Here is a 27,744-nt window from a genome sequence, read left to right on the forward strand (position 1 = left end):
GTAGTATGCAAGATGCCATGAATCCCAAGGCCTGCAGAATTTTTCTTGCAGGGAGTCGGGTCTTTGTTGCCATTATTCTGAAATATTGAGTCAGTTGCTGTTGCTTGTCTGGCGTGAGATAAGCCATCTGGGCCATTGTATTCAAGCTGGCACCCAGGAATATTGTCTTTTGTGAGGGCACTAGTTTTGATTTCTTTTCGTTTACTGTGTACCCTAGGCAACTTAGAAGGTGTTTGACAAATTCCAGATGCTTTAAAAGAATGTCCTTGCTTTCTGCTTGAATAAGGCAGTCGTCCAGGTATCGGTATATTTGAATTCCTCTTTGTCTGCAGTATGCAATTACTGGTGTCAGGCATTCTGTGAAGACCCTGGGCGCAGTAGATAAGACAAAGGGCAGTGCAGAGAACTGATAATGCGTTGAACCTGCAATGAAGCGGAGGTATCTTCTGCAATTTTGTCTGATAGGAATATGCAGGTATGCCTCCTTGAGGTACAATGTTACTAGCCAAGCATTCTTGCCCAGCATGGGAAGAAGCTGCTGTAGTGTTAGCATCTTGAATTTTGATACTTGCAGATAGGTGTTCAGAATTGAAAGATCCAGAATGGGTTTCCATGCTTTGTCCTTTCTGGGGACTAGAAAGAGTCTTGAGTAAAATCCTTGTCCTTGCTCCTGTGTAGGTACCTGCTGAATGGCTCTCATGTCCATGAGAGCTGTAATTTGTTTTTGTGCCTCTGCCCATTGATTGGTGGCAGGTTTGGCATTCCTTTTATCCATTGGTAAGGTATGAAAATGGAATCTGTATATCTTTGAGAGGCAATGTTTAGGACCCATTTGTCTTTTGTGATGATGTGCCAGTTGTCTGCAAAATGTGCTAATTTTCCTCCCAAGGGAGCTGCCAGGAGAGATTTGCTTGGTAGTTTGAGGATTGAGTCATTGTGTTTGTCTTCTGCTAGCTTGGGGCCTGTCTTCTCCTCCTTTCTGGGTAGCAGTACCCCATTGGCGAGGTTTGTAAGGGCCTTGTGACTGACCTCTGCCCCTTGGGTGTCTGTATTTGCCCCTCTGTGATCTGTCAGAAGCTGGAAAGGACCAGTTTTTTGTTGGCCAATTTCTGCTGAAACGAGGGGGTTGTACCTGAAAAAAATCCTTGACAATCTGCATAAACTTTGCCTTATCCTCCATTTCTTTAAAACCTCTTCTGCTTTGACACCAAATAATACATCCTGCTGTAAAGGTGCATCCAATAATTTTGCTTTAACATGATCAGGAAGGGTTTGTTCTTTTAACCAAGCATGTCTACGTATGACAGAACCAGTAACAGCTGCTCTACAGGAAGCTTCCAATGAATCAAATCCGCATTGTAAAGTATGTTTGCCCACCTGTTCAGCTCCATGCAACAGTTCCTGCATTTCCTTGAATTCAGACTGTTCAGTATGTGTGCTCATTTTTTGTTTTAATTGAGACATTAGGAATTGCTGATATTTCAGCATGTGAAACTGACAATTTAATGCTCTCATAGCCAGAGTTGCTGAGGTGTATATTTTCTTTCCCCATCTATCTTGGGCTCTGGAATCCCTTTCAGAGGGCACATGATTTTTAGCCATAGAAGCTTTAGCTCCCTTAGGACCCTGGGAAATTGTTTCTGGGTTAGCCACAGGGTTTTTATAAAGGAATTTGTGTGAGTCAGGTACTCTGTAGTACCCGTCTGGTTTGGCTGGAGCAGGAGGTAGAGAGTCTGGATTTAGACTAGACTCCAAGTAAACATAATCCACAATATCTAAAACTGGAGGGATAGCAAGAGGTCTGTGCTGGGGTAATAAAAGAGCCTTTTCTTAGAATCATAGTAGTCCTGGCCTTCCCAGTGGAAATGTTCCCTCATGGTATGTAAAGTTTCCCCAAAGGAGTAGTCTTCAGGGGGAGATGCTGAGGGAATAGAGTCTTCAGCATCAGAGTCTTCATAAGGTGGAAAAGTGTAATCCTGTTCCTCAGAAGAATTTGAGGAAATTGAAACCTGGTCAGAGGAAGTAGAATCCTCCTCTTGTCTTGGTCTTTTATCAGGAGGGGGGATGGGAACCCCTGATTAGGGTAATCAAATCTTCAGCCATCTTAAGCATCTGTTTCTTAGGCATGGGGCCTTGAACTGTAGACTGATGTACAGTCTTCTTTGGTTTTAAAGGAGTTTTAAGTTTAGAGTAAGATTTAATGGTGAGTGTAGTCGGTCTGAAGACACCCTCTGCAACCGAAGGTGTTTCCACTGCACCGGGGTCTACTTCTGCTCCGGTGTCGGAAGGGCCTAATGAAGATGGCTGCGTCAGCCTAGTAGACTCCGCTTGAGAATCTGCAGCTGTCTGGGGTTCCAGTTCTGCGGTCGCCAGGGGCTGCGTAGGCACCTCACTGAAAAACGGAGAACCGACGACAGGCCTAGCAGAGGCCTCGGAGTCTGGCTTGTTCCTAGGCTGCCTGTCCTTATCCTTGCGTTTTTTTATACATGCCGGTCGGCGGCTGCTCCGACGGCATGATATAATTAAATTTCCTACCAAAGTAATGTTGTGCGAAGTCAAAACGGCGTTTGATAGTTCGTTTATTAAACCTAGCACAAAACCAACAACCTGTGACGTCGTGGTCTGGGCCTAGGCAAGGAATACAATAGGAATGGAAGTCCTTATGAGGTATTTGCTTCCCCACAAGAAATGCAATTGTTAACTTTTTCTGACATCGGACTCAGGCAAGAAAAGGTTCCCCAATGGGGTACTTGGCTTTATTGAAGACTTTGGACTGAAATTCAAATCGAAAATCTTAGGTGTCTGCCGACCAGCACTTGCGAACTGCTTCTGCTTCGGGCACCGCGCGGCAAGAAAGACTGAAGAAAATGGCGTTGGATGCCCCTCATATACCCCTGGTGCACTGATGTCAGGGAAGAAGCGACAGCAACCGACGCCAGACCAAGACTTTGGAATTCAGGCCGACTGCGAGACCGCCTGATGGCAGGATAACCCAAGTGTGATGACTGCAGCAGGGTAACACGATGAACATCTCATTCTTATGAGCCACAGTAGTTATGGTGTAAAGGAGTGAAACTGTATTGTATTGTAGTAAACAGGCAATCATCATATGAGCAATGTTCTTTGGATGTGATCTCTGGTTTCCTTGTTCTGTTGAATGTTAACAGCGTGTTTGTTATTTAGCTGTGAATAAATGTGACAGTATAAAGTCTATTAATTTAATGTTAACATTTTAACTATGAATATATTTTTATTGAGCTTATTTTGGCAGGCACACAGGTGTGAAATGCAATGTGTGTTTGGGCAACAACAGTTCGTCTAGGACTTCATGTAAATGAGTAAGGCAACAGCTACTTTTGTAGTACATGGTTTGATTCCCTCAGCCTTCCTTTGTCTTTTATGTGATTACCAAGTAATTTCATCACACAGTACTCCTGGGCTGCTCATGAAAAAGGGCACTTGTGTCCAGTGGGCTGTCCCAGGCTGTTAGGAAATGTGTTACAAATTTGTCTTTTTGTTTTCTGCACTTTTCACAGAGATGCTAATTAGTACTTTACTATATACTATCTGATTATGAATCTCAGGACATCTCTTGCAGTTTAATGCGTTTCCAGATGTACTTTTATTAAATGTGACTTTCGAGGAAAGAGAAGTTTCCGGCTTCTCATGTCTGTTTTCGATTACAGTGTCCTTTGCTTAGGAAATGGCTTTCAATGTTTTTTTTCTGTAAAATTCGAAATAAAAATTTTAAATGAAACCCACATATCTGTGATGACTGTAAAAAAGTGAGGAAAACAGCATGCACACTGACACGTTTGAGAAGTGTTTATGGTAATTTGGGACAGTTACCCAAACAATGATATATTGGACTGGCAGAGGCTTGATCCCTTATTATGTACAGGGTTGCATTTTCCCATGATCTGACTCTGTAGGTGTATGCTGCACCAACACGGCATTATTAACCATTCTTCAAGTAGGTCAGAGCTGTAACTCAGTAATGTCAGAAGGGATAGCTACTCTTGATGACACAGAAGACACAGGGAGGTCAAAAATGAGATGTAGATACTCTGCAAGCATTTAAGCACCTCCCTCCACAAAAACAGTATGATATATGCAGCACTTTTGATTTTTGTGCGACTTGTGGGTTGCTGTGGCACTTATATTATCTTTAATGGTTTTGCTTTACTCATTGCACTCAATACCATGCCTGGACTGTGTCATATAGTCTAAACATGCTGCATTTTTATAATCTAAACATGCTACATTTTAGTAATTAATTTTGCAATACTTGCGTTACAGTCTCCAACCGCAAAGGGGTTTTCATTTGTCAGGTCACATAGTGTGAATGATGATTAGAACCATTTGATCTTCTGCATTCAATATGTAGTCATTGTTGCAAATTATTGTGACACAAGATTATACTGTAAAAGATTTCAGCATTTAGTTAAAAACTATTACCCTGCCTAGTGACCCATTTGACCATAATCCAGTTCTGCTCCACAAAGAATGGTCCTTCAGCTTGGTTTGTAGTACAGCAATAAATCACCTCCATGACTGGCTGCCAAAACAACATTCTGGGACAGTCCAACCACCATGGAGAAAGCAACTATATCTCAGAGAAGAGGTTAAATAAAAATACATAAAATAAAATTAACCAGGCAACAAGAGTGACAGAAATAATGATGCTCACCCCTAGTCCATGCCAACAATTTCCCTGCTTCTTTTAGGGAAATCGCAACAAACAAGCATAATGTACCTTGCCATAAATAACTAGTAGAATCCGCTAAAGATGCTAAACAAGATATTTAAACAGCCCTTCTTTAAAATGTACTTTCAATAAATCCCTTTAACTGCACAAGACGGAAACTGTATTGGTGAAGGTTAATTTCTCCAAATATCCTTAGTTGCACCTCATTCAAGCTACAACAGTAGACCAGAGCTAGTAACCTGACAGGTAAAATACAAAAATGAAGGGCAAATACAGGAAAGAGGCATAAGCTGTGAATATATGCGTGGATTCAGTCACCAAATATAGGAGGAGTACTGCAGAAGATATTACTGCAGTAATATCTCAGTCCACTTGTACATTTACGCACTTAAGTGCTCCATCACAGTTTTGTGCTTGCCATATATGCACCATAGCATGTGGTGCCTCCACAGTACCATGATGCATTTTCTTCCCAGTCACGTCTGCTTTATGTTGTGATGATTGAAATTAAACCTTGACAAAATACTACTTTTTCCTACGTGATATCATTAAACAGTTCAGTGTACTTTACCCTCAATGACATCAGCGCAGAGGATAGCATGGGGGTGTATCCACAGACTTTAAGGGATGTACCACAGTACACACTTGGAACCCTATCCATTAAAATCCAACAATGCACCCACATTCTGTCTCTCCAGGGACAACAACAAGGGATACAGTAGTAGCAGTAGTATAAGGGTGCATCCTGAAAAGAGACTGCAGAAATAAAGTTTTGGAATGCAACTTAATATGCTACATATATTTATTAAAATCTCACGGATAATTAACAGAGTTTTGTTTACCAACCTGGTCTTTCTTCAAATGATTTTATCAAGGTCTATGCTTGCTGTTGAATGTTGCAACACTCTATGGTATAATTAAACCAAACACTGATTTTCATCCCTTTTGCCACAAAGGCATACTCTACTCCCCAACGTTAAATAATACAGACTGAGTACTGCTGCCTGTAAATGAACCCAAAAAACTGGGACCTCCACTGAAATATCATGACCTTTGATCTCCTTAACTCAATCTGCTCTACTGATTACAGGTCTTAAATTCACTGTTAAACTACTACAGCAAACTTGCAAATAAAATGTGCTTCTGCTATATTAATGGCTAACTACAATGTTAAATTTAGAGACTTTTCCAGGTGCTGTGTTACAGACAATCTGCACATGATCTGCCTCACCAGTTTTAGAATAGTTCTTTCATGATTTCTTCAAATAAACTGTGCATTTACTCTAAAAAGAAGAAATTTAAATTTCCTTCAGGATCGACTCTGAAAATTAGGTAAACACTGTTTCACTGAACATACCTGGATGTGGGACCCCAAGCGTAAAAAGGCCATTGTCAAGGGCACTGATGTATGTTCCTCTTCCCATTTCTATTGCAATGGTTCCTGTGATTTCTCCAAAACTCGATACAACCCACCAACCTCCTAAATAAATCAAAATAAAGAGATGCAGTCAGTATCCGTTGCCCAACATCGTCCTGATCACAGAGAAAGATCTAATTTGTGGACGCTCAAATACAGTCTGTCATCTTCCACCGTTTACTCCTTAATAACATGTTAGGGAACTTTTAAAATACACGGTCACTCGTTTATACACTTACACACACCACTACCCTCACCTGCACACACCAGTTAAAAATATAAAATAAGTGGTATTTTATTTCTGCCTTATAATATGAAGATCAGCAATCTGTTTACTTTAGAAACAGAAATTGTTGCCACCTAATGTGGAGCATACTAAAACTACTACTTCAGGAATGTGGCGACACAGAAGGGACTTGCAGTTGTCAAAATGACACTTGGCAAGATCACAGTACTTTTACAAACAACATTCCTATCTGTATTATGAAAATAAAATTACCCTGTGTTTTTTTTTCTGCCATCTGTACATGTCCATGAACTACAAATACCAAAGTTGCTAAGGCAAATGACAGCAGCTTCTTGCTTTGCACATTGTAACTTTTGCTGTTAAATAAAAGTTATTTACAAACCATAACTATGCAAGTGTGTTGTGTGTTTTTGTCCTTCCTCAACCAATGGGTCTCGGATCCGATTTCAGCCACTTTGTTAGATTTAGGCTCCATAGCTCCCCTCTTACCTATAATCCTCTCTTAAATCATCTGAGATTGAGTTTGCCCTCTATTCAGCTAAGCAATATATGCTAAAGGAGATTCAGACATTAGTATATTTTAAATTAAGCTTAATATCAAATGCAGCAGAAAGAAAAGGAAGGAGAAGACGGCAATAACTACTGCAGCTCATTCAGCAAAGCTGACAGGAAATACACCTCAGGACGTACTAGGAGCTCACGACAGGAACTTATAAAATAGGAAGGGGGCTGGAGGATGGGAGATTGAGGAAGTACGAAAACAGACAACACACATGCATAGTTATCTCTCACTCTTTCCCATTTATGCACCACGTGGTACATCGGGCAACGATTACGTTTCAGCGCTCATTGTTTCTGTAGCAGTAACAGGTTTTACAGGCTCAGGTTGCTAGCCCAAGGCCCTATCCTTCTCAGAGGGTGCACCACTCTCACTCGCATGATGCACGTGTACACACACACACACACACACACACACACACACACACACACACACACACACACAGACCAATTTAAAGTGTCCAATCCACCTACTGCAGGTCTTTGGAATGTGGGAGGAAACAGAAGGACCCGGAGGAAACCCACACGAACGCAGGGAGCACATGCAGACTCTACATAGAAGGCAACCCAGAAGAGAATCAAACTGGAGAACGTCTTGCTGTGAGGCAACAAAGCTAACTGCTACACTACAGCACCATCATGTATATAGTTATGGTGAGCACATAACTTTTATATATGATTTTGTCTTTGTCCCATTGGTTGAGGAACGGATGAGAGAGTCCCCAGCTAGAAAAACCCTGGGCAGACCTCAAGGAAGGATATTCCGGAGGACAGCAGAGCCAAATGATGCCTTATTCTGAGACAAGATGTCCAGTTTGTAATGAGTTACAAAGGTTATGAGCACTGGACCATGTGGCAGCTGCAAAAACGTCATCTACAGAAGCTCTGGACTAAAAGGCAACTGATGTGGCCATATATCTGGTGGACTGAGCCTTAGGTGGTTTGGGTACTGTTAATCCTTTATTCTTGTAGACAAAAAAAATGCAATCAGTGAGTCATCCAGCTAAGGTCACTTTAGATGCTGCTTTGCCCAGTTTAGCTTTGGAAAAACAAACTGGTATTATTTTCTGAAATATCTGCTTCTGTGAATACAGAACCCAAGTTGTCTATGAAAATCCAAACGATGTATTCTGCCTTGATGAAAAAACTTGGAAAGAAAACAGATAGATTGAAGGACTGGTTAAAGTTGCCTCCGATGCCACCTTGGGTAGAAAAGAAGGGTTAGTCCGCAGGGATATCCTGTCCTTATGAAAAATCAGATATGGTGGCTGGGAAGGAAGTACCTGGAGTTCTGATACATATTTAGCTGAAGTAATGCTGATCAGGAAAAGTGTTTTCCATAAGAACTTTAAGTCCACCTTGGCTGAAGGCTCAAAGGGAGGTTGAGTCAGAGCTTGACCAAGTACATTTAAATCCTACGGAGGAATGGGATCCTTAATACGAGGTTAAAGTAAAAAGGTACCATTAAGTAAAGCCTTACATAATATCAAACAGGCCAAAGAAAGTACAGTTTTGTACCTACCATAAATGTAGATGTTCGAAGATCCACATTGCTGCAGTCCTTACATATGGGTAGTCCGCTGACCTCGGTCGGCCCGAATACCAAAGTATTAGGCTGACGTCGGTCAAGGCGCTTAAAACTGACATCAGGACGTCAGGGTACAAAAGCGCATGACCGACGTCATATCCTCAGTCTTTTCTTGCCCCAGATGTCAGAAGGCCCTAACAAGAAAGGCCAAAGCCAAAAAACAGCAAAAAATAACCAACCACCCCTGCACTAACCATATTTACAATATGTACAACCCAAACCACACCACCACCTCTAACTACAGAGGGGAAGGAGGGAGGGTAAATTGGACTGCAGCAATGTGGATCTTCGAACATCTACATTTATGGTAGGTACAAAACTGTACTATGTTCTTCATCTCACATTGCTGCAGTCCTTACATATGGGTAGAATCCCAAAGCAGAGGTAAGGGAGGATGGCAAAACTATAAAGCATTAGGGGCTGCCAAAATGCCCTGTAAAATTGCAGTGGCAAATCCAGCCCTAGATTTAGAGTAAAGTGGAAGGTGGTAATGCTTAGAGAAAGTATGCACTGAACTCCAAGTAGCTGCCTCCAAAATATCTTTAGTAGCCCCCCCCTTAAAAAAGCTGTAGAAGTGGCAGTAGCCCTAGTGGAATGAGGCCTAATCCCAGCTGGAATCTCCTTACCATGATGGGAATAACAGAAAGCAATACAAAAAACAATCCACTTAGAAATAGTTTGTTTTGAAACAGGTTTGCCCTGAGAACCCAAAGCAAAAGAAACAAACAACTGCTGAGACTGCCTGAACCCTTTAGTTCTGCTCAAATAATATCGCAACTGTCTGTGTATATCCAAAGTGTGCAAAATCCTCTCCCCTTTATTTTGGGGGTTTGCATAAAAAGTAGGCAAATGAATAGTTTGGTTTAAAGCCACACTAGAAACCACTTTAGGCATAAAAGAAGGGTTAGTACGCAAAGACACCCTATCCTTGTGGAAAATTAAGTAAGGCTCAACCGCCATAAGGGCCTGTAATTCAGAAACCCTTCTCGCAGAGGTAATGGCCAACAAAAAAGCAGTCTTCCATGATAAATATTTCAACTCTGCAGTTGCTGCAGGCTCAAAAGGTTGTAGAGTGAGTTTCTCCAACACAAAATTGAGATCCCAAGCAGGAGTAGGAGCTCTACGTGGGGGTCTTATATTCTTTGCCCCTCTAAGGAATTGCTTAAACAAAGGATGAGAAAATAATGGTGGGTCACAGTCATAGTGAGCAGAAATTGCTGCAGCATGAACCTTTAGAGAGGAGAAGGACAAACCTTTGTCCAATAACTCAGTAAGGTATTGAAGAGCAACACTTAAATTAGGTTTAGAAACATCAAAGTCCTTTGCTGTACTCCAAAATAAAAATCTCCTCCATTTATCTGCGTAAACTTTCCTTGTACTAGGCCTTCTGGCCTCCAAAATAACATTCAAAACTTGTTGTGGAAGCTGAGACCCTCCAGGGTTTAAAACAGAATATGCCAGGCCGTTAGATGTAGAGAGTGAAGTTTGACATTGAGTAAATGACTGTTCTCCTGAGACAGCAGGTGAGGAATCGAAGGCAAAGGCCATGGAGGCTCCCGTACCAGACTTCTCAGTAATGGGTACCAGTGCTGTCGAGGCCAATCCGGAGCTATTAAAATCATGGTTTGCTTGTCCTGTCTGACCTTCAGGAGTACCTTTGGGAGGAGAGGCAGAGGTGGAAAGGCATACACGTGAAGATTGCTCCAATTGAATGAGAGAGCATCCACTTTCCAAGCTGTGGGATGAAACCTTGTTGTGCAAAACTTTGGCAGCTGGTAATTTAGTGGAGAAGCGAACAGATCTATGTCTGGAGTTCCCCATAACACTGTCAATTTCTGAAATACATGAGGATCCAATTTCCACTCGTGGGGATCCATAATTTGTCTGCTCAACACATCTGCTAAGGAGTTCTGTGCTCCTGGCAGAAACCTTGCCTGAAGATTTAGCTGTAAACTGAGAGCAGTCTCCCACAAAATCATTGCTTGTCTGCATAGAGGATATGAATCGTCCCCCTTGCTTGTTGATGTACCACATGACAGTTGTGTTGTCTGTCTGAATCAACACCTGCCCTGGAAGAAGTAAATCCTTGAAAGCTATCAATGCAAATTGGACTGCTAACATCTCCTTCAAGTTGATATGTAAATGTTGAAGTCTGGCAGGCCACGTGTCTTGTACCCATTTTCCATTTAGATGAGCTTCCCAAGCTTTGTCTGAGGCATCTGTCGTTAGAATCTGACTCGCCTCTGGTCGGGTCACAGACAGTCCCTTGTTTAGGTGACATTCCTGAGCCCACCACAAAAATTCCTTTTGAATGCAAGGTATTATCTGAATGACAGTGTCCACATCTTGGCAGTGCTGTGTCCATACATTTTTGAGATACCATTGTAGCTTCCTCATATGCAGTTTGGCATTGGGAAGTACCAGAATACAAGATGCCATGAACCCCAAGGCTTGAAGGACTGTCCTTGCAGTCAGCCTGGACTGACGAGACAATTGGTGGAAGTAAAGAGAAAGATTCTTTTGTTTGTCCGGGGTCAAAAAGGCCATCTGGGATGCTGTATTCAGTCTCACACCCACAAAACACATGTCCTGAGAGGGTACTAGACTGGACTTTATTTCGTTCACAGAATACCCCAGGCATCTTAACACTGCCATCACATACTGTAAATGATGAAGAAGTTCGTCCTTTCCTTGGGCCAGAATCAGGCAATCGTCCAAATAAGGATAGATTTGTATTCCTCTTAGCCTGAAGAAAGCTACCACTGGAGCCAGAACCTTTGTGAACACTCTGGGCGCAGTAGATAAGCCAAAGGGCAATGCAGAGAACTGATAATGAAAAGTCCCAGCCCGAAAACGCAGATACTTCCTGCAACTGGGCCTGATAGGAACATGAAGGTAAGCCTCCTTGAGATCCAGAGTCACCATCCAGTGATCTTTGCCCAGTAGAGGTAAAAGCTGTTGTAACGTCAACATTTTGAACTTGGGAATGTCCAGATATGTGTTGAGGATAGATAAATCCAAAATTGGTCTCCACGTGTTCCCTTTCTTTGGTACTAGAAACAGGCGAGAATAAAATCCTAGGCCCACTTCTGGCAGAGGTACCGGTTGTATGGCCCCTATTTGAAGTAGTAGAGAAATTTGTTTGTGAGCCTCTAGTCTTTGCTGAGGAGGAACGTCTGGCATGCCTTTGAAAGGAGGCAAGGTATGGAAATAAAACTTGTAACCTTGGTGTATGATATCCAATACCCATTTGTCTTGGGTAATCAAAATCCAATTTTCCTTGAAGAGTGCCAACCTTCCTCCCAAAGGTGCTGCCAGGCAAGAAGGATCTGGCAGCTGAAAAAGTAGGTCATTGGGCCTGTTTACGAAAGGACTGGCCCCTGCCCTCACCGAAGATTGTGCAGGTGAACTCCCTGTTCTAGGTCTGAAAGAACTCTGAGCTCTGCCCCTACCACGTCTAGATCTACCCCTAGACTGAGAATCATAAGAAGGATACGTCCACCCCTTAGCAGGCCAATTCCTACTAAACTTGGAGGCTGAACTTGCAAAAATCTTTAACAGCCTGCATAGACTTAGCCTTGTCTTCCATTTTCTTCAAGACTGACTCCACAGGTGAACCAAACAACACATCAGACTGCAAAGGAGCATCCAAAATCCTTGTCTTAACATGGTCAGATAAATTCTGATCCTTCAGCCAGGCGTGCCTGCGAAGAACTGAACCAGTGGCAGCCACCCTAGACGAGGCCTGCACAGCATCAAAACCACATTGTAAAGAATGCTTACCCACCTGTTCAGAGACATGCACCAAATCTTGTAATTCTTTACACTCAATGCCTTCCGCCAGAGCATCCACCTTAGACTTCAATTGAGAAAGAAGAAAGTTTTGATATTTCAACATATGAAACTGGCAATTCAAAGCCCTCATAGCTAAGGTAGAAGATGTATAGACCTTCTTTCCCCATCTTTCCAAAGCTCTGGCCTCTTTATCTAGAGGGACCGGATTTTTTACAACAGAGGCCTTGACACCCTTAGGTCCCTGACTAACAGTTTCTGGGTCCGCCCTAGGACTCTTATAAAGATATTTATGAGCCTCAGGCACCCTGTAATACCTATCCGGTTTAACAGGCGCAGGAGGCAGAGAATCAGGATTAAGTGAAGCCTCTGAAAACACATCTTCCACAACATCCAGAACAGGGGGTATAGCTAAGGGCCTATGTTGAGGTAAAAGCAAAAATTCCCTAAGCCTTTTCCGTGAATCAGAGAAGTCCTGACCTTCCCACTTAAAATGTTCCCTCATAGAATGAAGTGTCTCTGAAAAAGAAAAATCCTCTGGAGGAGAAGCAGAAGGAGTGGAATCATCTGCATCAGAATCAGAATAAGGAGAGTACTCCTGCAAGTCTTCAGCCGAAGACTCTGAAACATCCGAACCTGCTCAAAACTTCCCAACTCTGGCTCCACCCTAGGCCTCTTATCAGGAGGGGGCAAAGAACCTCTAATCAGAGTAATCAAATCTTCTGCCATTTTAAGCATGTGCTTCTTAGGCACAGACCCTGCTGAACTAGGAGTGACACCAACAGAAGCTAAACCTGGCCTGCCTCTGGGAGAAGCCTTGGAAACAGAAGGAGAGGGCCTAACCACCCTAGGAAGGGAGGGGAGTACAGTAACCTGTGAAGCCCCTTCAGCCTGACCTGTCTCTTGAGAGGCCACATCCTGCAAAATCAAAGTCTCCCCCTGAGACTCCAGAGAAGTCTCCGTCGGATCCACCGGTTCCACTGAAGCCTCTAAATAACCGGCGTCCGGAGCGGACGACTCATCTTGCCTGGGTTTAACTGTTTTGTCTTTGCGCTTCTTCGTAGAAGCGGGCGCCGGAGAATCCGACGGCATATTATAATTGCACCGCTTACCGAAGACCAGCCTAGCACAATCTAACCTTCGCTTAATAGTGCGCTTATTGAACCTAGCACAAAAGCGACACCCGACTACGTCGTGCTCAGGCCCCAAACAAGGAATGCACAAAGAATGATAATCCCTATGCGGTATCTGTTTCCCACAAGAAATACAGTTATTCACCTTTTCTGACATCCGGTAATACACTGAGGCAAGAAAAAACCAAAATATTCCCCAACGGGGTACTTAGCCAACTTGGATTCGGTCTGAAACTCCGAACTCGAAAAATTTCAGAACGCCAAACGGCACTTGCAACGCTGCTTCTGCATCGGACCATGCGGCAAAAGACTGAGGATATGACGTCGGTCATGCGCTTTTGTACCCTGACGTCCTGATGTCAGTTTTAAGCACCTTGACCGACGTCAGCCTAATACTTTGGTATTCGGGCCGACCGAGGACAGCGGACTACCCATATGTAAGGACTGCAGCAATGTGAGATGAAGAACATGAATGGTTTTCCCCTAAATGAAAATTAAAAATAAAGGCAAGTTGGACATTAACTGTTGCATAACTAGTACTATCACTGAAAATGTAAAGAAGGAAGTCAAAAACAACTGGGATAGGTGCTGAAAAGGGGGTTTTATTGTCTCTGGAGGGCCCAAATAGAAAACCTTTTCCATATGCTCTTATAAATCTTTCTGGTAGAAACTTTCTTTGATGATTTAAGGATGTGACGAACTGGGGAAGAAAGCCTGGAGTTTCTAGCCATCACTGTAAGTGGAGAAACCATCTGGCCAGTTTGAGGGTTCAAATATCTGGGTGCAGTAACCTGGATGGGTGAGACAGAAGGTCCTGAGAAGAATCCAACACCCATGGAGGGTAAACTAGATGTGGCCACAGGAAAGGGAACCACGACTGTTGAAACCAGAATACTGTAATAAGGATTACCTTGCTCTTCTTCTGAAAAGCTTTCTGAAGAAACATAGGAATGAGAAGGGTTGGGGGAAAAGGCATACAGGAGACCAGGGGGGCAACTGTGAATCAGAGTGTCTCTTGATGACTCCCCCTCTGGAGGGATCAAGGCAAAGTACCTGCTGCACTTATAACTGAGAGGAGAAGCAAAGAGGTCACAGCACAGTTGGCCCTATTGGCAAAATATCAATTCCGCCACTGACTGATTAACAGACCACTAATGAGGAAGTAAAATGGACTTGCTCAGTTTGCCTGTTAGCATGTTGGACTTCTTTGGAATATGCATTCTCAATATTCTCAATACAAAGCAGTCAGAAGAGATTGCCCACTGCCAAACTCTCACTCCCCCCTCTCGACATAGGTGTAGGACCAGGTTCTCCACTATTTGCTGATGTGCCAGACCACTGACATATTGCCTGTCTGAACAGCAACCATCGCTAGAGGGAGAACATCTTAAAACGCCTGCAATGCCAATAGGACTGCTTTTATTTCTAGGATAATGATGTGAAGATTGACCTCTAACTGAGACCATGTGCCTTGGACCATCCTTCATAAGTAATGCTCCCCCCAACCCCAACCCTAGTTAAGAGGCATTCATTGTTACTGTGGCCTTGAGTGTAGCAAGACTAAAAGGATGGCCCAGAGAAACTTGTGTGAATCCACCAGGATATGTGTTGTTTGCAAATATCTGTAAAACAGGTACTGTCACACGGTGACACGGTATTGACCACTGTACTGCAGGGGTCTGTTGTAGTATCCTCATGTAAAAGTTTGCTAAAGATCCCAGAACTAGAGAGGCTGCCATTGATCCAAGATGCTGTAATTCCAGCCTGGCTAGCGAGGAAGAAAGATAGAGAATGTGTAATGCTTGGTTCCACAGACTGCTTAACCTTGTCTATGTAAGCTTGTGATCTGTGTCACCGTATCTAGACAAGTACCAATGAATTCCAGGGGGGCTTGAGTACGGGACAGCTGAGACTTTGCGTAGTTCACTGTGTTGGCCAGTTGAAGAAAGTAATCCCTGGCCTGAATCAGTAGAGGCTTGGTGGAAACAGTCATCTAGGTAAGGAAACGCACGGAATCTGTGCAGTCTTAAATGAGCTGTGATCACTGCCATGCACTTGGTGAACACCATGGGGGCTGTGGTGAGACCAAAGGACAGGGCTGTGAACTGACAGTGACTGGCTCCCATCTGGAAGTGTATGCATCTCCTTGAGAACCTGTGTATCTTGATATGATAGTACGCATCCTGGAGATAACACAGCTGTGTAAAATCTTACCATGACAGTAGATGTCCCTCTCTTCACTGTTGCAGTATTCTTCACTAAAGGCATCCCCCCTGCCAAAGGAAGCCCAATGTCTCACAAGTAACCAAAGCATTATGATGTTACAGATGTCGTACATCACACATATGCACCTCACTCATGGTATAGGGCATAAAGATGACATATGGACATACATACCTCAGAAGTGAATAGCCGAGGAGGAATAACAGTCAAAGGAGAAGAGAAGGAACATATGCATCCAGATGGAAAATAAATGAAGGAAATGAGAAAGGAGAGGAGGGAGGGAGTGAATACTGCAACAGTGAAAAGAAGGACACCTACTGCTCTGGTAACATTTTACATAACTGTATTATGTCCTTCTATATCACTGTTGCAGTATTCTTCACTCAAGAGAGAGTACAAAAGCTCATGAGGAAACTTGGGAGGAGGAAGGCCCAGAATAATCCTCCAGAAAACCATGCAGGACGGTTCTGGCAAAGCCAGCTCTTCCTCTGGAAACAACATCCAATTTGGAATGCTTAGTAAAGGTATGGACACAGGACCAAGTAGCAGCCTCCAAGATGGAAATGGCATCCAAGCCTTTTAGGGGGGGGGGGGTGCACCAGAGGAAGCCATGACCCTGGTAGAGAGAGACCTTACAGAAGCAGAAAGGTTCTTTCTGTGAAAGGAGTAACAAAAGGAAATGGCCTTAGAGACACTAGAAACAGCTAAGCCTAGAGATCTAAAATGAAAAGAAATAAAAATATGCTCAGACTTGCAAATGGCTTTAATCTTATCCAAATGATACATGAACTATCTATGCAAATCAAAGGTGTGAAGAAAATTCTCACTAGCAGACTGCGGAGAAGGAAATAATGTGGGCAAATTAATAGACTGATTAAGAGAATTCATTAATGACATTAGGCATAAAAGGAGAATTAGTATGAAAAGCCACCCTGTCCCTATGAAAAACTAAAAAGTTGAATAGCCATAAGGGCCTGAAGCTCAGACACCCTCTTAGCTGAAGCAAGGAAGAAAAGAACAGTCTTCCATGAACAATGCTGCAGGGAAGCTGAAGCAGCAAGCTCAAAGTTAAATTTTCAATAACAAAATTACGATCCCAGAAGAAGGAATAAGTTTCTTGAAAGGCCTAATATGAAGGACGCCTTTAAGGAATTGTTTGACTTCAAACAGAGGCCAAAGGGGGAGTCAAAGGCAGACAAGCAGAAATAGCTGAAAGGTGAGCTTTAAACTGAAGAATATGCCAATCCAGCATCGAGCAATTCACACAAATAAGAGAACCACAGGAATCTCCACAGAAAGAGGATCCTGGCTACAAACAAGGCACCAGACAGAAAATCTTTTCTATTTGGACATGCAGGATTTCCTGGCCTACTGCAGAACCAAAAGAACATCCTTACAAAAAAAGGTGCCTAAAAGGGATCAAAACCCTATCACACCACAGTCAGGTGAAGAATGGACAAGTGAGGATGGATGAGAGACCCCTTGCCTTGAATGAGTAAATCCACCCTGTGAAGTAACTTGTGGTGATTGCCCTTGGCTAGATGCAGAGGAAAGTACAGTTGTGTACACTTACCATAAATGTAGATGTTAAGAGTGTCTTCACTGTTGCAGTCATGACTGTAGGGTTCTCCCCTGCCGGCAGGCAGTCCTCGGTCGGCCAGAATCCCAAAGTCTGGGCCCGGCGTCAGCTGTTCAGCCATGCTCCCCGACGTCAGAGCTCCAGGAGTACAAAGCTGACAGCCGACGCCATGTTCTCCAGTTTTTCTTGCCCCAGATGTCAGGAGTTCCAAAATGAGTAAGGTCCCATACCCTTTGCAAATACACCTCAGAAGAAGGGTGAAAAAAGGAACCACAGAAAGAAAAAATAAGAGGGGACAGGAGGGAGGGAAACCCAGACTGCAACAGTGAAGACACTCGAACATCTACATTTATGGTAAGTGTACACAACTGCACTATGTTCATCGTGTTTCACTGTTGCAGTCATAACTGTAGGGTAGAATCCCAAAGTGGAATGAAAGGGAGGTGGTCATAAAGTAGAGGGGGCGGCTATAAGGCCCTGCAAGACTGCAGAAGCAAAGCCTGCCCTAGACTTAGAGTAGAGAGGTAGATTGTAGTGCTTGGAAAAAGTATGCACTGAACTCCAAGTTGCAGCTTCCAAAATTTCTTTGGTAGGAACTCCCCTGAGGAAGGCAGCTGAAGTGGCAGCAGCTCTGGTAGAGTGAGTCCTTATACTCCCTGGGATTTGCTTTCCATGGTGTGAATAGCAAAATCTGATTCCATGAGCAATCCATTTAGAAATGGTCTATTTTGAAACGGCTTTACCTTGGTAACTTGAAGCATAAGAAAAACAATTGCTCTGATTTCCTGATGTCCTTGGTTCTGTCCAGGTAAAACGTAGTTGTCTGTGTACGTCCAAGGAATGTAAGATCCTTTCCCCTTTATTTTGAGGAGTGGGGAAAAAATTTGGCAAGTGAATAGTTTGATTTAAAGCCACTTTGGAAACCACCTTAGGCATGAAAGTAGGATTAGTCCTTAAAGAAACCCTGTCTTGATGAAAAATAATATAAGGTTCTACAGCCATAAGAGCTTGCAACTCAAACTCTCCTGGCAGAGGTCAGAGCTAACAGGATGGCTGTCTTCCAAGATAAAAACTTGATGTCAGATGTGGCAGCAGGCTCAAAAGGAGGTAAGGTGAGCTTTTCCAAAACATAGTTGAGATCCCAAGCAGGAATGGGAGGAGATCTAGGGGGCATTAAGTTCTTAGCTCCTCTGAGAAACTGTCTCATGAGCTGGTGGGAAAAGACTGGAGGGTCTGTATTATAATGAGCAGAAATAGCAGAGGTATGAATCTTTATGGAAGAGAAAGAGAGATCCTTATGTAAGAGGTCTGTCAGGTAAAGTAAAATCTGAGGAATGTTAGGAATAAGAGGATCGAATCCTGAGCCTGCATCCAGGAACAAAATCTTTTCCATTTTCCTGCATAAGATTTTCTAGTGCTAGGACGTCTGGCTTCTAAAATGACATCCAAAACCTGCTTGGGTAGGAGAGAATGATTCAAAGACCCTGGATTAACCAGGCCGCCAGGCTGAGAGTTTTGACATGGGAGTGTAGAACCTGACGCTGGTGTTGGGACAGAAGGTTCGGAGTCTGTGGTAAAACCCAAGGGGGCTCCAGACAAAGGTTTTTCAGTGTTGGGTACCAAAACTGTCGAGGCCAATTTGGGGCCAGCAAGATTATCATCTTGGGCTTGTCCTGTTTGATCTTTAATAATACCCGTGGAAGAAGAGGAAGAGGCAGAAAGGCATATCCCAAGAGGTTTCTCCAACTGAATGATAGTGCATCCACTTTCCAAGCTTGTTCGTGGAAAGTCCTGGTGCAAAAAATCTGTAGTTGGTGATTGAGGTGGGATGCAAAGCGGTCTATGTGAGGACATCCCCAGACTGCAGTAATCATCTTGAATATTTCGGTGTCCAGCATCCATTCGTGTGGGTCCGAAAGGTTTCTGCTCAGACTGTCTGCCAGGAAGTTTTGCTTCCCTGGTAGAAACTGTGCTTGAAGGTCCAGATTGCAAGCTAGAGCTGTGTTCCAAAGATCCATGGCTAGTCTGCAAAGGGGATAGGAATGAGATCCCCCTTGCTTGTTTATGTACCACATAACTGTGTTGTCTGTCCGTATCAGTAGTTGTCCTGGTTGTAGAAGATTCCTGAAGGCCAATAGAGCTTTCTGAATGGCTAACATTTCCTTTAAATTGATATGCAGGTGCTTCTGATCCTTTGTCCAAAGGCCATGCAGACAGTTGCCCTGAAAATGGGCTCCCCATGCATAATCTGAGGCGTCCGTGGTCAGTATCTGAGTGGCAGGAGGCAGACAGAAGGGTTTTCCTTTGTTTAGAGTACATGCCTTGGACCACCAAAGGAATTCCTTTTGAAGACAAGGCAGGACGGAGATCAGTACGTCTAAACTGTGGCAATGCTGAGACCATACAGTTTTAGGTACCACCGTATTTTCCTCATATGTAGTCTTGCATATGGTACGAGAAGGATGCAGGAGGCCATGTAACCTAAAGCCTGCAGGAATCTCCTTGCAGATAGCCGAGTTAAAGTTGCCAAGGTTTTGAAAGTTGAGGCCAGCTGTAATTGTTTTTCGTATGTCAGAAATGCTATCTGGGTTGTTGTGTTTAGAGAAGCGCCCAGAAAAATTATCTGTTGTGAGGGTGTCAAATTTGACTTTTTTATGTTTACAGTGAATCCCAGGAACATGGGAAGATTCTGAACAAACTCTAGATGCTGGAGTAAGATATCCTTGCTGTCTGCCTGAATAAGACAGTCGTCCAGATAAGGGTAAATCTGAATTCTCTTGAGTCTGCTCTAAGCTACTACTGGAGCCAGGCATTTGGTGAAGACCCTGGGCGCAGTAGACAATCCAAAGGGCAGCGCAGAGAATTGATAGTGCCTCGATCCGGCGTTGAACCCGAGGTATTTTCTGCGTTCCTGCCTGATGGGAATGTGTAAATATGCCTCCTTTAAATCCAAAGTTACCATCCATGCATTTCTGGTCAGCATTGGAAGTAGCTGCTGTAGAGTAAGCATCTTGAATTTTGGTATCTCTAGAAAAGTGTTCAAGACTGACAGATCCAGAATGGGTCTCCATGAATTTTGCTTCCTGGGGACTAGAAAGAGCCTTGAGTAAAAACCTTGTCCCATCTCTGAAAGTGGAACTAGTTCTATGGCTTTCATAGCCAAGAGAGCTTCCACCTGGTTTAAGGCCTCTGACCATTGATGTTTTGGAAGATCTGGCCATCCGCTTGGCCTTGGTAGGGTATGAAAATGGAATTTGTAACCTCTTGAAACTACATCCAGAACCCACTTGTCTTGGGTTATACGAGTCCAATTTAGGTGAAAAAGAGAAAGTTTTCCTCCAAGAGGGGCTTCCAGGCAAGAAGTTCCTGCAGCCCAACAGAGGGAGTCATTGAGTCCGTTTCCTATGAGCTTGCGACCTGTCCTCTCCTCCCCTAGGGGTGGAAGCAGTCCACTGTCTTGGTCTATAAGAGGCTTGCGATTGAGGCCTTCCTCGGGAGCGTCTGTATCACCCCTCTGAGGCCTGTCTGAATTGGGACAGGACCAATTTTTTGTAGGCCAATTCCTACTAAATCTGGGTGGCTGTACTTGTAAGAAATCTTTAACTGTTTGCATGGATTTTGCCTTGTCCTCCATCTTTTTAATCACCTCTTCAGCTTTAGATCCAAACAAAACATTATGCTGAACAGGAGCATCCAATAATTTAGCTTTTACTTGATCTGGCAAATTTTGTTCCTTTAACCATGCATGCCTTCTAATTACTGTGCCAGAGGCAGCAGCCCTTCAAGAAGCCTCCAAGGCATCAAATCCACAGTGTAAACCATGCTTCCCAACTTGTTCAGTGGCATGCATTAAGTCATGTAGCTCCTTATCATCTGCACAGGCAGAAATGGAAGTTAGCTTTTGTTTTAGAACAGACAAGAGAAATTGCTGGTATTTCAGCATATGAAACTGACAGTTTAAAGCCCTAATAGATAAAGTAGCAGCCTTTCTAAAGATCTGAAATCCTTCTCAGTGGGAATGGGGTTTTTAGCAGAAGCGGCCTTTACGCCCTTAGGACCCTGAGAAATGGTTACAGGGTCAGCAGTAGGGTTCTTGTATAAAAACTGGTGGGAATCAGGAACCCTATAGTATCTGTCTGGCTTAACAGGAGCTGGAGGAAGAGAGTCAGGAGTTAAGTTAGCCTCCGAAAAAGCATCATCCACAATATCCAAAATAAGAGGAATAGCCAGGGGTCCATGTTGGGGAAGAAGAAAATCCCTTAGTCTTTTCTTAGATTCCGAATACTCCTGTCCTTCCCAGTGGAAATGTTCCCTCATTTCATGCAAAGTTTCCCCAAAAGAGAAATCCTCAGGGGGAGAAGCTGAGGGAATGGATTCCTCAGCATCAGAATCCTCATAAGGAGGGAAAGAATATTCCTGGTCAGAAGAAGAAACTTAAGAAACAGAAGCCTGATCAGAGGAGTCATAATAAACTTCCTGCCTTGGCCTTTTATCTGGAGGGGGATGTGAACCCCTAATCATAGTAAGTAAGTCCTCCGCCATCTTAAGTAACTGTTTCTGAGACTTGGGAGCCGGATCAGAAGAGGCCTGGGCTGCAGTCTTTGATTTGGAAGGAGTCTTTGCCTTTGTCTTTGCCTTTATTAGAAGCTGAGTAGACCTGAAAACCCCTTCAGAAGCCGGTACCTGCACAGCGGCTCCGGACCCATCCGAAGGAGCATTGTCCGAAGGTCCTGCAACAGAAATATTCAAAGGCCTAATTGGCTTCCTCGTGGGAGTCCGTTTCGGCTATCTGTTCCGAAATGGCCGACGACAGGGGCCGCAAAAGCGCCTTACTGATGACGGCCGAACCTGAAACTGGCTCTGCTTGTGCGATATCATCTGATTTGGACCTCGGAGGCCTGTCTTTGTCCTTACGTCGTTTGTGAACTCCGGTAGCCAGAACCGTATCCGACGACATTTTGTAATTAAAACGCCTACCGAAGTAATGAAATGCAAAATCATACCTTCGTTTAATAGTACGTTGATTGAATCTAGCACAAAACCGACAACTTGCTACGTCGTGGTCAGGGCCTAAACAAGGAATACAGTAAGAATGAAAATCCTTATGAGGTATTTGCTTCCCACATGAAATACAATTATTAACTTTTTCTGACATCGGACTGGAGCAAGAAAAAAGTTTCCCCAACGGGGTACTTAGCTTTGAGTAGAAGTCGGTCTTCGGACTGAAGTTTGTTTAGAAAAAATTGTCAGGAGTCAGCCGACCGGCACTTGCGAACTGCTATCACCGCACGTCAAGAAAGACTGGAGAACATGGCGTCGGCTGTCAGCTTTGTACTCCTGGCGCTCTGACGTTAGGGAGCATGGCTGAACAGCCGACGCAATACCCAGACTTTGGGATTCTGGCCGACTGAGGACTACAGTCATGACTGCAACAGTGAAACACGATGAACATGAGGGAACCAATGCTGTCTGGGCCAAAGGGAATCACCAACAAGATTCTGAGGGAATCTCAGTCTATCCTGAGCAGGATCCCTCGGTACAAAAGAGGAAGGGGAGGGAAGGCATAGAGAAACACCCCCTTCCAAGAAAAAGATAGGGCATCCACCTTTCTGGCCAGGGGACTTAGGACTCTGGTGCAAAAAAGAGGAAGATGTCTGTTCAGAGTAGAGGCAAAAAGGTCTGCCGGAAGAGTACCTCACTGATGGACAATGTCCAAACACAAACCTCTGTGAAGCATCCATTCGTGAGCTTGTGTTATGGACCTACTCAGAGAATCTAAAACAAAGTTTCACTCTGAAGGAACAGCCTGAAGTGTCACCTGATACTGGACAGCAGCTCATTTGATATACCACATCACTGTGGTATTGTCTGTATAGATTTTGAGAGGGCCTGGAAGAAAAAGGGTATGAAAGGCTTAAGGTCCAGAAGAGCAGCTCCCATCTCCTTGATGTTGAAGTGGTCTGACCTCTGATGAAAGGGCCAAAGACCCTGCACCTTGAAACGGCCAAAGGAAGCACATCAACCCCATGTCTGAAGCATTCGAAAAAAAAGTTCCTGAGAGAGGACTGGGAGATGAAAAGGAAGCCCTGGGTTGAGAGACAGCTGATGAATCCAGCACTGAAGCTCTAGTTTGAGGCATGGAAGAAGAGGGGCTCAAAAGTCTAAAGGATGGCATTGTTGCAGCCATACTAACTTTAGAAACCACTGTCGCTTAAGCTCTCATATGGAGTCTGGCTAGAGCAAACATAGGAATAGGGGAAGCCATGACTCCCAGAGCCCTTAGAAACTCTCTGGCCATAACCCAGACCTGAGTAAGAAGGGAGTGAAAAAAGGCAATTAGAGTAAGAGCCTTGGCTAGTGGCAGAGAAGCCAGCATAAGAATGGTCTGGAGCCCGCAACCAAGAAAAACATGATCTGGAGAAGGAGTCATGAAGGATTTCTGGAAATTTGTCATTAACTCTAGGCTTTGCAAGATGAAAGTAGCATACTAAAGGTGCTGAAGCAAGGTGTGATGATGTGGACAAGTGCTGGCAGAGCCAGCTGGAGTTTTGTGGGGAATGGTACGTCCTTTCTATATTGGACTGATTTATACAAGATGTTTGTGTGACAAATGAATTAGAACTGTATGTCATTTGTGTATCAGGCTGGTTTGTACAGATGCTTGTGCTGAATATGTGTTTGTGAGGTTTGCTTGTGTTGGAATGCGTCAACAGTGCACCCAGCTGAGGTAAAACGAAATGTACATGTATTATTGTAACTGAATTAAATGTATGTGTTTTGACAGAGGATACTGCCACAGCGATAGTTAACTAGCTAGCTTGCTTTGACAGAAATAAGGGAAATGTAAATGAGCTGTTAAACCATTAAAATGGCATCCCACAGTGCTGAACAGGACTGGAGATGCTAGGTCTGGTAAAAGGACTTTGCGTATTAGCTCAGTAAAAAAAGGGGAAGCCCCAGGCACTGCCATGAACATTTAGATGTGTATTGTGGCTGTGTGTTAGGATCGAGTCTCGGCTTCAGAGAGGAACGTAGAGTCACGTGGCCAGATGGGGTCATTCTGTCAGCCCTCTCGGTAACTGTATTTTGGATATTATAAAAAGAAATCTCAAAGCACTGAGTATTCCATTTTGGAGAAGCTGACTAGAGAGACCCTCACCCATAGTATCTTGCCTTGCGGTAGTAAGTAACTTAACTAGGGACTGGTAATTCTTTTAGATTAGTCAGGAATATAGTGAAGCTTAGTTTAGATATTGTTTTTATTTGCCTGAGTCTGTCCATCAATGTACTTCTCAATCTTTCCTGTGATCTGAACTCTGTGGTCTACTGTGAATATATATTCAGTTTTTTCATGCTCTTTTATTTTTTTACTATTAAATATATTTAAATTTTTATTGTGGCTGGTCCTAGTAGAAAGTACTTTACCTTTGAGAGTGCTTATACTTATTTGGTGACACTGGCCTAGCCGTCAGTCAAATACTACCATTTCTGTTCGTATTCATATTGCACAATATAATTGGGCACCCTTTGTTAAGTGCCTTAGAGTAACTGATTGTGAAGTATCTGGTGGCAGTGATAACTACATTGTCCTCTGGGCAGAAGTGTGTTCCCTGTGTGCTCTTAAGGGAAACTGTCCTTAATGCAGAGAAGGCTGCATCTGGAAATACTGAGTGCATCCATTTGTATTCCAACTGCACGCCCCTCGCCCATGTCAGTGGTGAGGATTCAGACTTACACTGGCCCAGCGTGGGGACGTCACACAAGGTCTATGGGGAGGAAGCCTAAATGAGCAGGTCGCCCAGGTAGAGAAAGATCTGTATCCTCCTCATCCTGCAAAAGGCAATCACATGAGTTAGGCATTTGGTGAAAACTACTGGGACAGTAGAAAGGCTAAAGGGCAAAGCAGAGAACTAAAAATGCAATGAAGAAACAGAGTGACACAAATACTTCCTGAAACAGGGATGAAAAGGAATGTGAAGATAAACATCTTTGAGATCCAGAGACACCAGGAAAGCCATGGGAAGAAGAAGAGGAAACAGAGTCTGAAGGTACAGCATCCGAAAAGAAGGGATCTTCAGAAAGGTTTCAGCTGGGAAAGGCCAAGAGTGGGCCTCCAATTGTCTCCTTTCCTACGAACCAAAAACATTCTGGAATAAAACCCTTTCCTCTTCTGAGAAGCAGAAACTGCTTGGATGGTGCCTTGAGACAAAAGGCCCCAAAGTAAATCTGGAATAAAGGGCAGCTGTTCCTGAAGAGGTTGGGGAATACCCAGAAAAGGAAAAAGGGATTTCCACGCCATAAAGCATCCCGGACAGATGTTGGACAGAACCCAAGAATCTTGAGTTATCCTTAACTAGTTCAGAAGGGACAGGGAGAGACAAAGAGGCAAAGGAACCTGACTTAGGATAGAGGGAAGCAGATAGCCAGACAGAGCCTGTCGTGTCTGGAAAAGAAGGCTTTTATGTACTACCAGTCTCACTAACCTTAGCAGTATGAGCCTGTCTAAAACCCTTTTTACCTCTGGGAGAGGAGGGTGAGGCTGTCTACGCAACAGGCTCAGAAGGATAATGCCTCTGAAATTTAGGAAAAGGGGAAACAAAATTATGTTTCAATTCCTGCAAGGCCTTGCCCTTTTCTTGCATGGACTTAAAAAGCTCAGCAGCTCCAGAACCAAAAAGATTTTTATTATCAAGGGGAGCATCCATCAGTTTAGCCTTAATATCATTACACAAATGCTGGAGGTGAAGACAAGAGTAATGTCTCAACACAGAACCAAAGGCAGCAGCTCTAGAAGCAGCATCAGATGCATCATAATTGCATCTAATAGAATGGCAAGCCACTTGAGAAGAGAAGCCCAACAAAGAGAGTGCCGAAACCTCTCCCTCAGAATCAGGAAGGTCAGAGATAACCTAATAGGTCTGAGAAAGAAGAGCTACGACATACCTGGTCATATGGGTCTGATAATTAATAATCCAAAAGGCCAGGGTAGCAGCAGTATACACACCTTTATGCCCAGGCGTTTCATGACCCTACTTGTCCTTGTCAGAAGGAAGCAATTTAGTAGAAGGCAAGGGCTTGGACGGTTTGTCAGAAGAGAGAGAGAGAACACAGGGGTTAATAGAAGGACATTTGTAGAGAAACTTACAGTCATCAGGCGCCTTATAAAATCTGTCAGACTTTTTAGGAGCTGGAAGTTGGGAATCAGCAGCCTGAGAAGCTAATGAAAAAAAATGTCTAACAGGGCAGCTAGGACCGAATGGACAGCAGAGAGCTTAGGGGACTCCATCCTGAAGAGTTTATAATACCTCTTCTGGATGTCAGAAACCAGAGTACAGTCCCATTTAAAGAATTCCATCATAATCTGTAACACTGGGATCTTTCCAAGCCCTGAGGGAGATGAAGTTCACTATCTGATCTGCCAGGGAGACTACCCAAGACATAGCTGAGCCAACTCCAAAAGCCTCAAGAAACACTGACTCCTGGGAAGGGGAGTCACAAGACCAATCACCTTTCTGTCTCAAAAGTTTGAGGATTTCACTGAAAGAGACATCCTCAAGGGTGACATGGGGGACTCCTCCCCTTCATCAAAGTTGGTGCCTTTGGTTAAAGACTTCTGTGGAGAGTTCTGAGGTGGACTCAGAACTGCCAGCAGACCCCTGAATGAGGACCGTCTCCAGGCTTGACTGAAGCAACTGCCCCGATGGGAGAGGATGAAAAAACTCAGGATCCACAGCAGATATAGCTGAGGAGGGGAAGGACTCAAGTGGCAAGGATGTCTTGTCTATGGAAGTGGAAAACAGTCTCTCCGCTACTTCAAAAAAAGACGTCATGGGGGAACCAAGTCCTAGCCTGGCAGGAGCCAAAGCCGCTGCAGAGAGTGAACCCCAATCTCCCCAGGATCCTGTCTTGATGCAGACGTCAGAGCAGAGCTGTCTGGAGTCAAGCCCACACCCACAGATGCAGCTCCAACGCTATAGCTCTGAGAAGCTTCTAGCTCCAACAGAGCTGGGGTCGTCTGGATCACTGAAGGTGTCCAAGTCAAAGGCCAAGCCTTTGGATTTGGCCTAGACAATCTCAGAATTCTCAGGTCTGTATGCTCCAAAACAGTGGATAGATTGGTGTAGCAGTTAAAAACTGGGATTGTACTGGAGGTAGGCTCACAGATCCGACGGGAGACTCAGCCAAAATAACTCCCAACTGAATCTGGGTTCTGAGAAAATTTCTCATCATCCTGTCCACATCTGCTTCTGTTAGGCTCCAAGATGATCTGACAGGTAAAGAGTTTGAGCATGGATGTGATGCCACTCTTGCAGGAGACGCCTCAAAGGGCGAGTACATCTTTGAAGTAACAGGTTCCAAACAGAAATTTGATCTTGCATGCAGAGACTTTGATTTTTCTCAAATTAGATCCAGTGGCTTTGGTGTTGGCAGGGTCAGATTCTAGGTTCTTGAGATTTTCTCAGGTGGAGTTGAGCCCAAAGAAGTTTGAGGAAGGCAAC

The 27,744-nt window shown here is 43.9% G+C and overlaps 1 protein-coding gene across 2 annotated transcripts in view; it reads right to left on the bottom strand.

The window, feature by feature from the left end:
- Positions 1-27,744, bottom strand: part of FRG1 (FSHD region gene 1) — a 466,841-nt gene that overhangs the window by 365,538 nt on the left and 73,559 nt on the right. For both annotated transcript variants that reach the window (XM_044062473.1, XM_044062472.1), the window contains exon 2: positions 6,066-6,188. In XM_044062473.1, the coding sequence (XP_043918408.1) occupies positions 6,066-6,132 (67 nt within the window). In that variant the 5' untranslated portion in view covers positions 6,133-6,188. The remainder of the gene's footprint in view (positions 1-6,065; positions 6,189-27,744) is intronic.

The sequence above is a fragment of the Protopterus annectens genome, chromosome 2.part1, assembly GCF_019279795.1.
Source record: "Protopterus annectens isolate FY-2018-M chromosome 2.part1, PAN1.0, whole genome shotgun sequence".
Classification (NCBI taxonomy): domain Eukaryota; kingdom Metazoa; phylum Chordata; order Ceratodontiformes; family Protopteridae; genus Protopterus; species Protopterus annectens.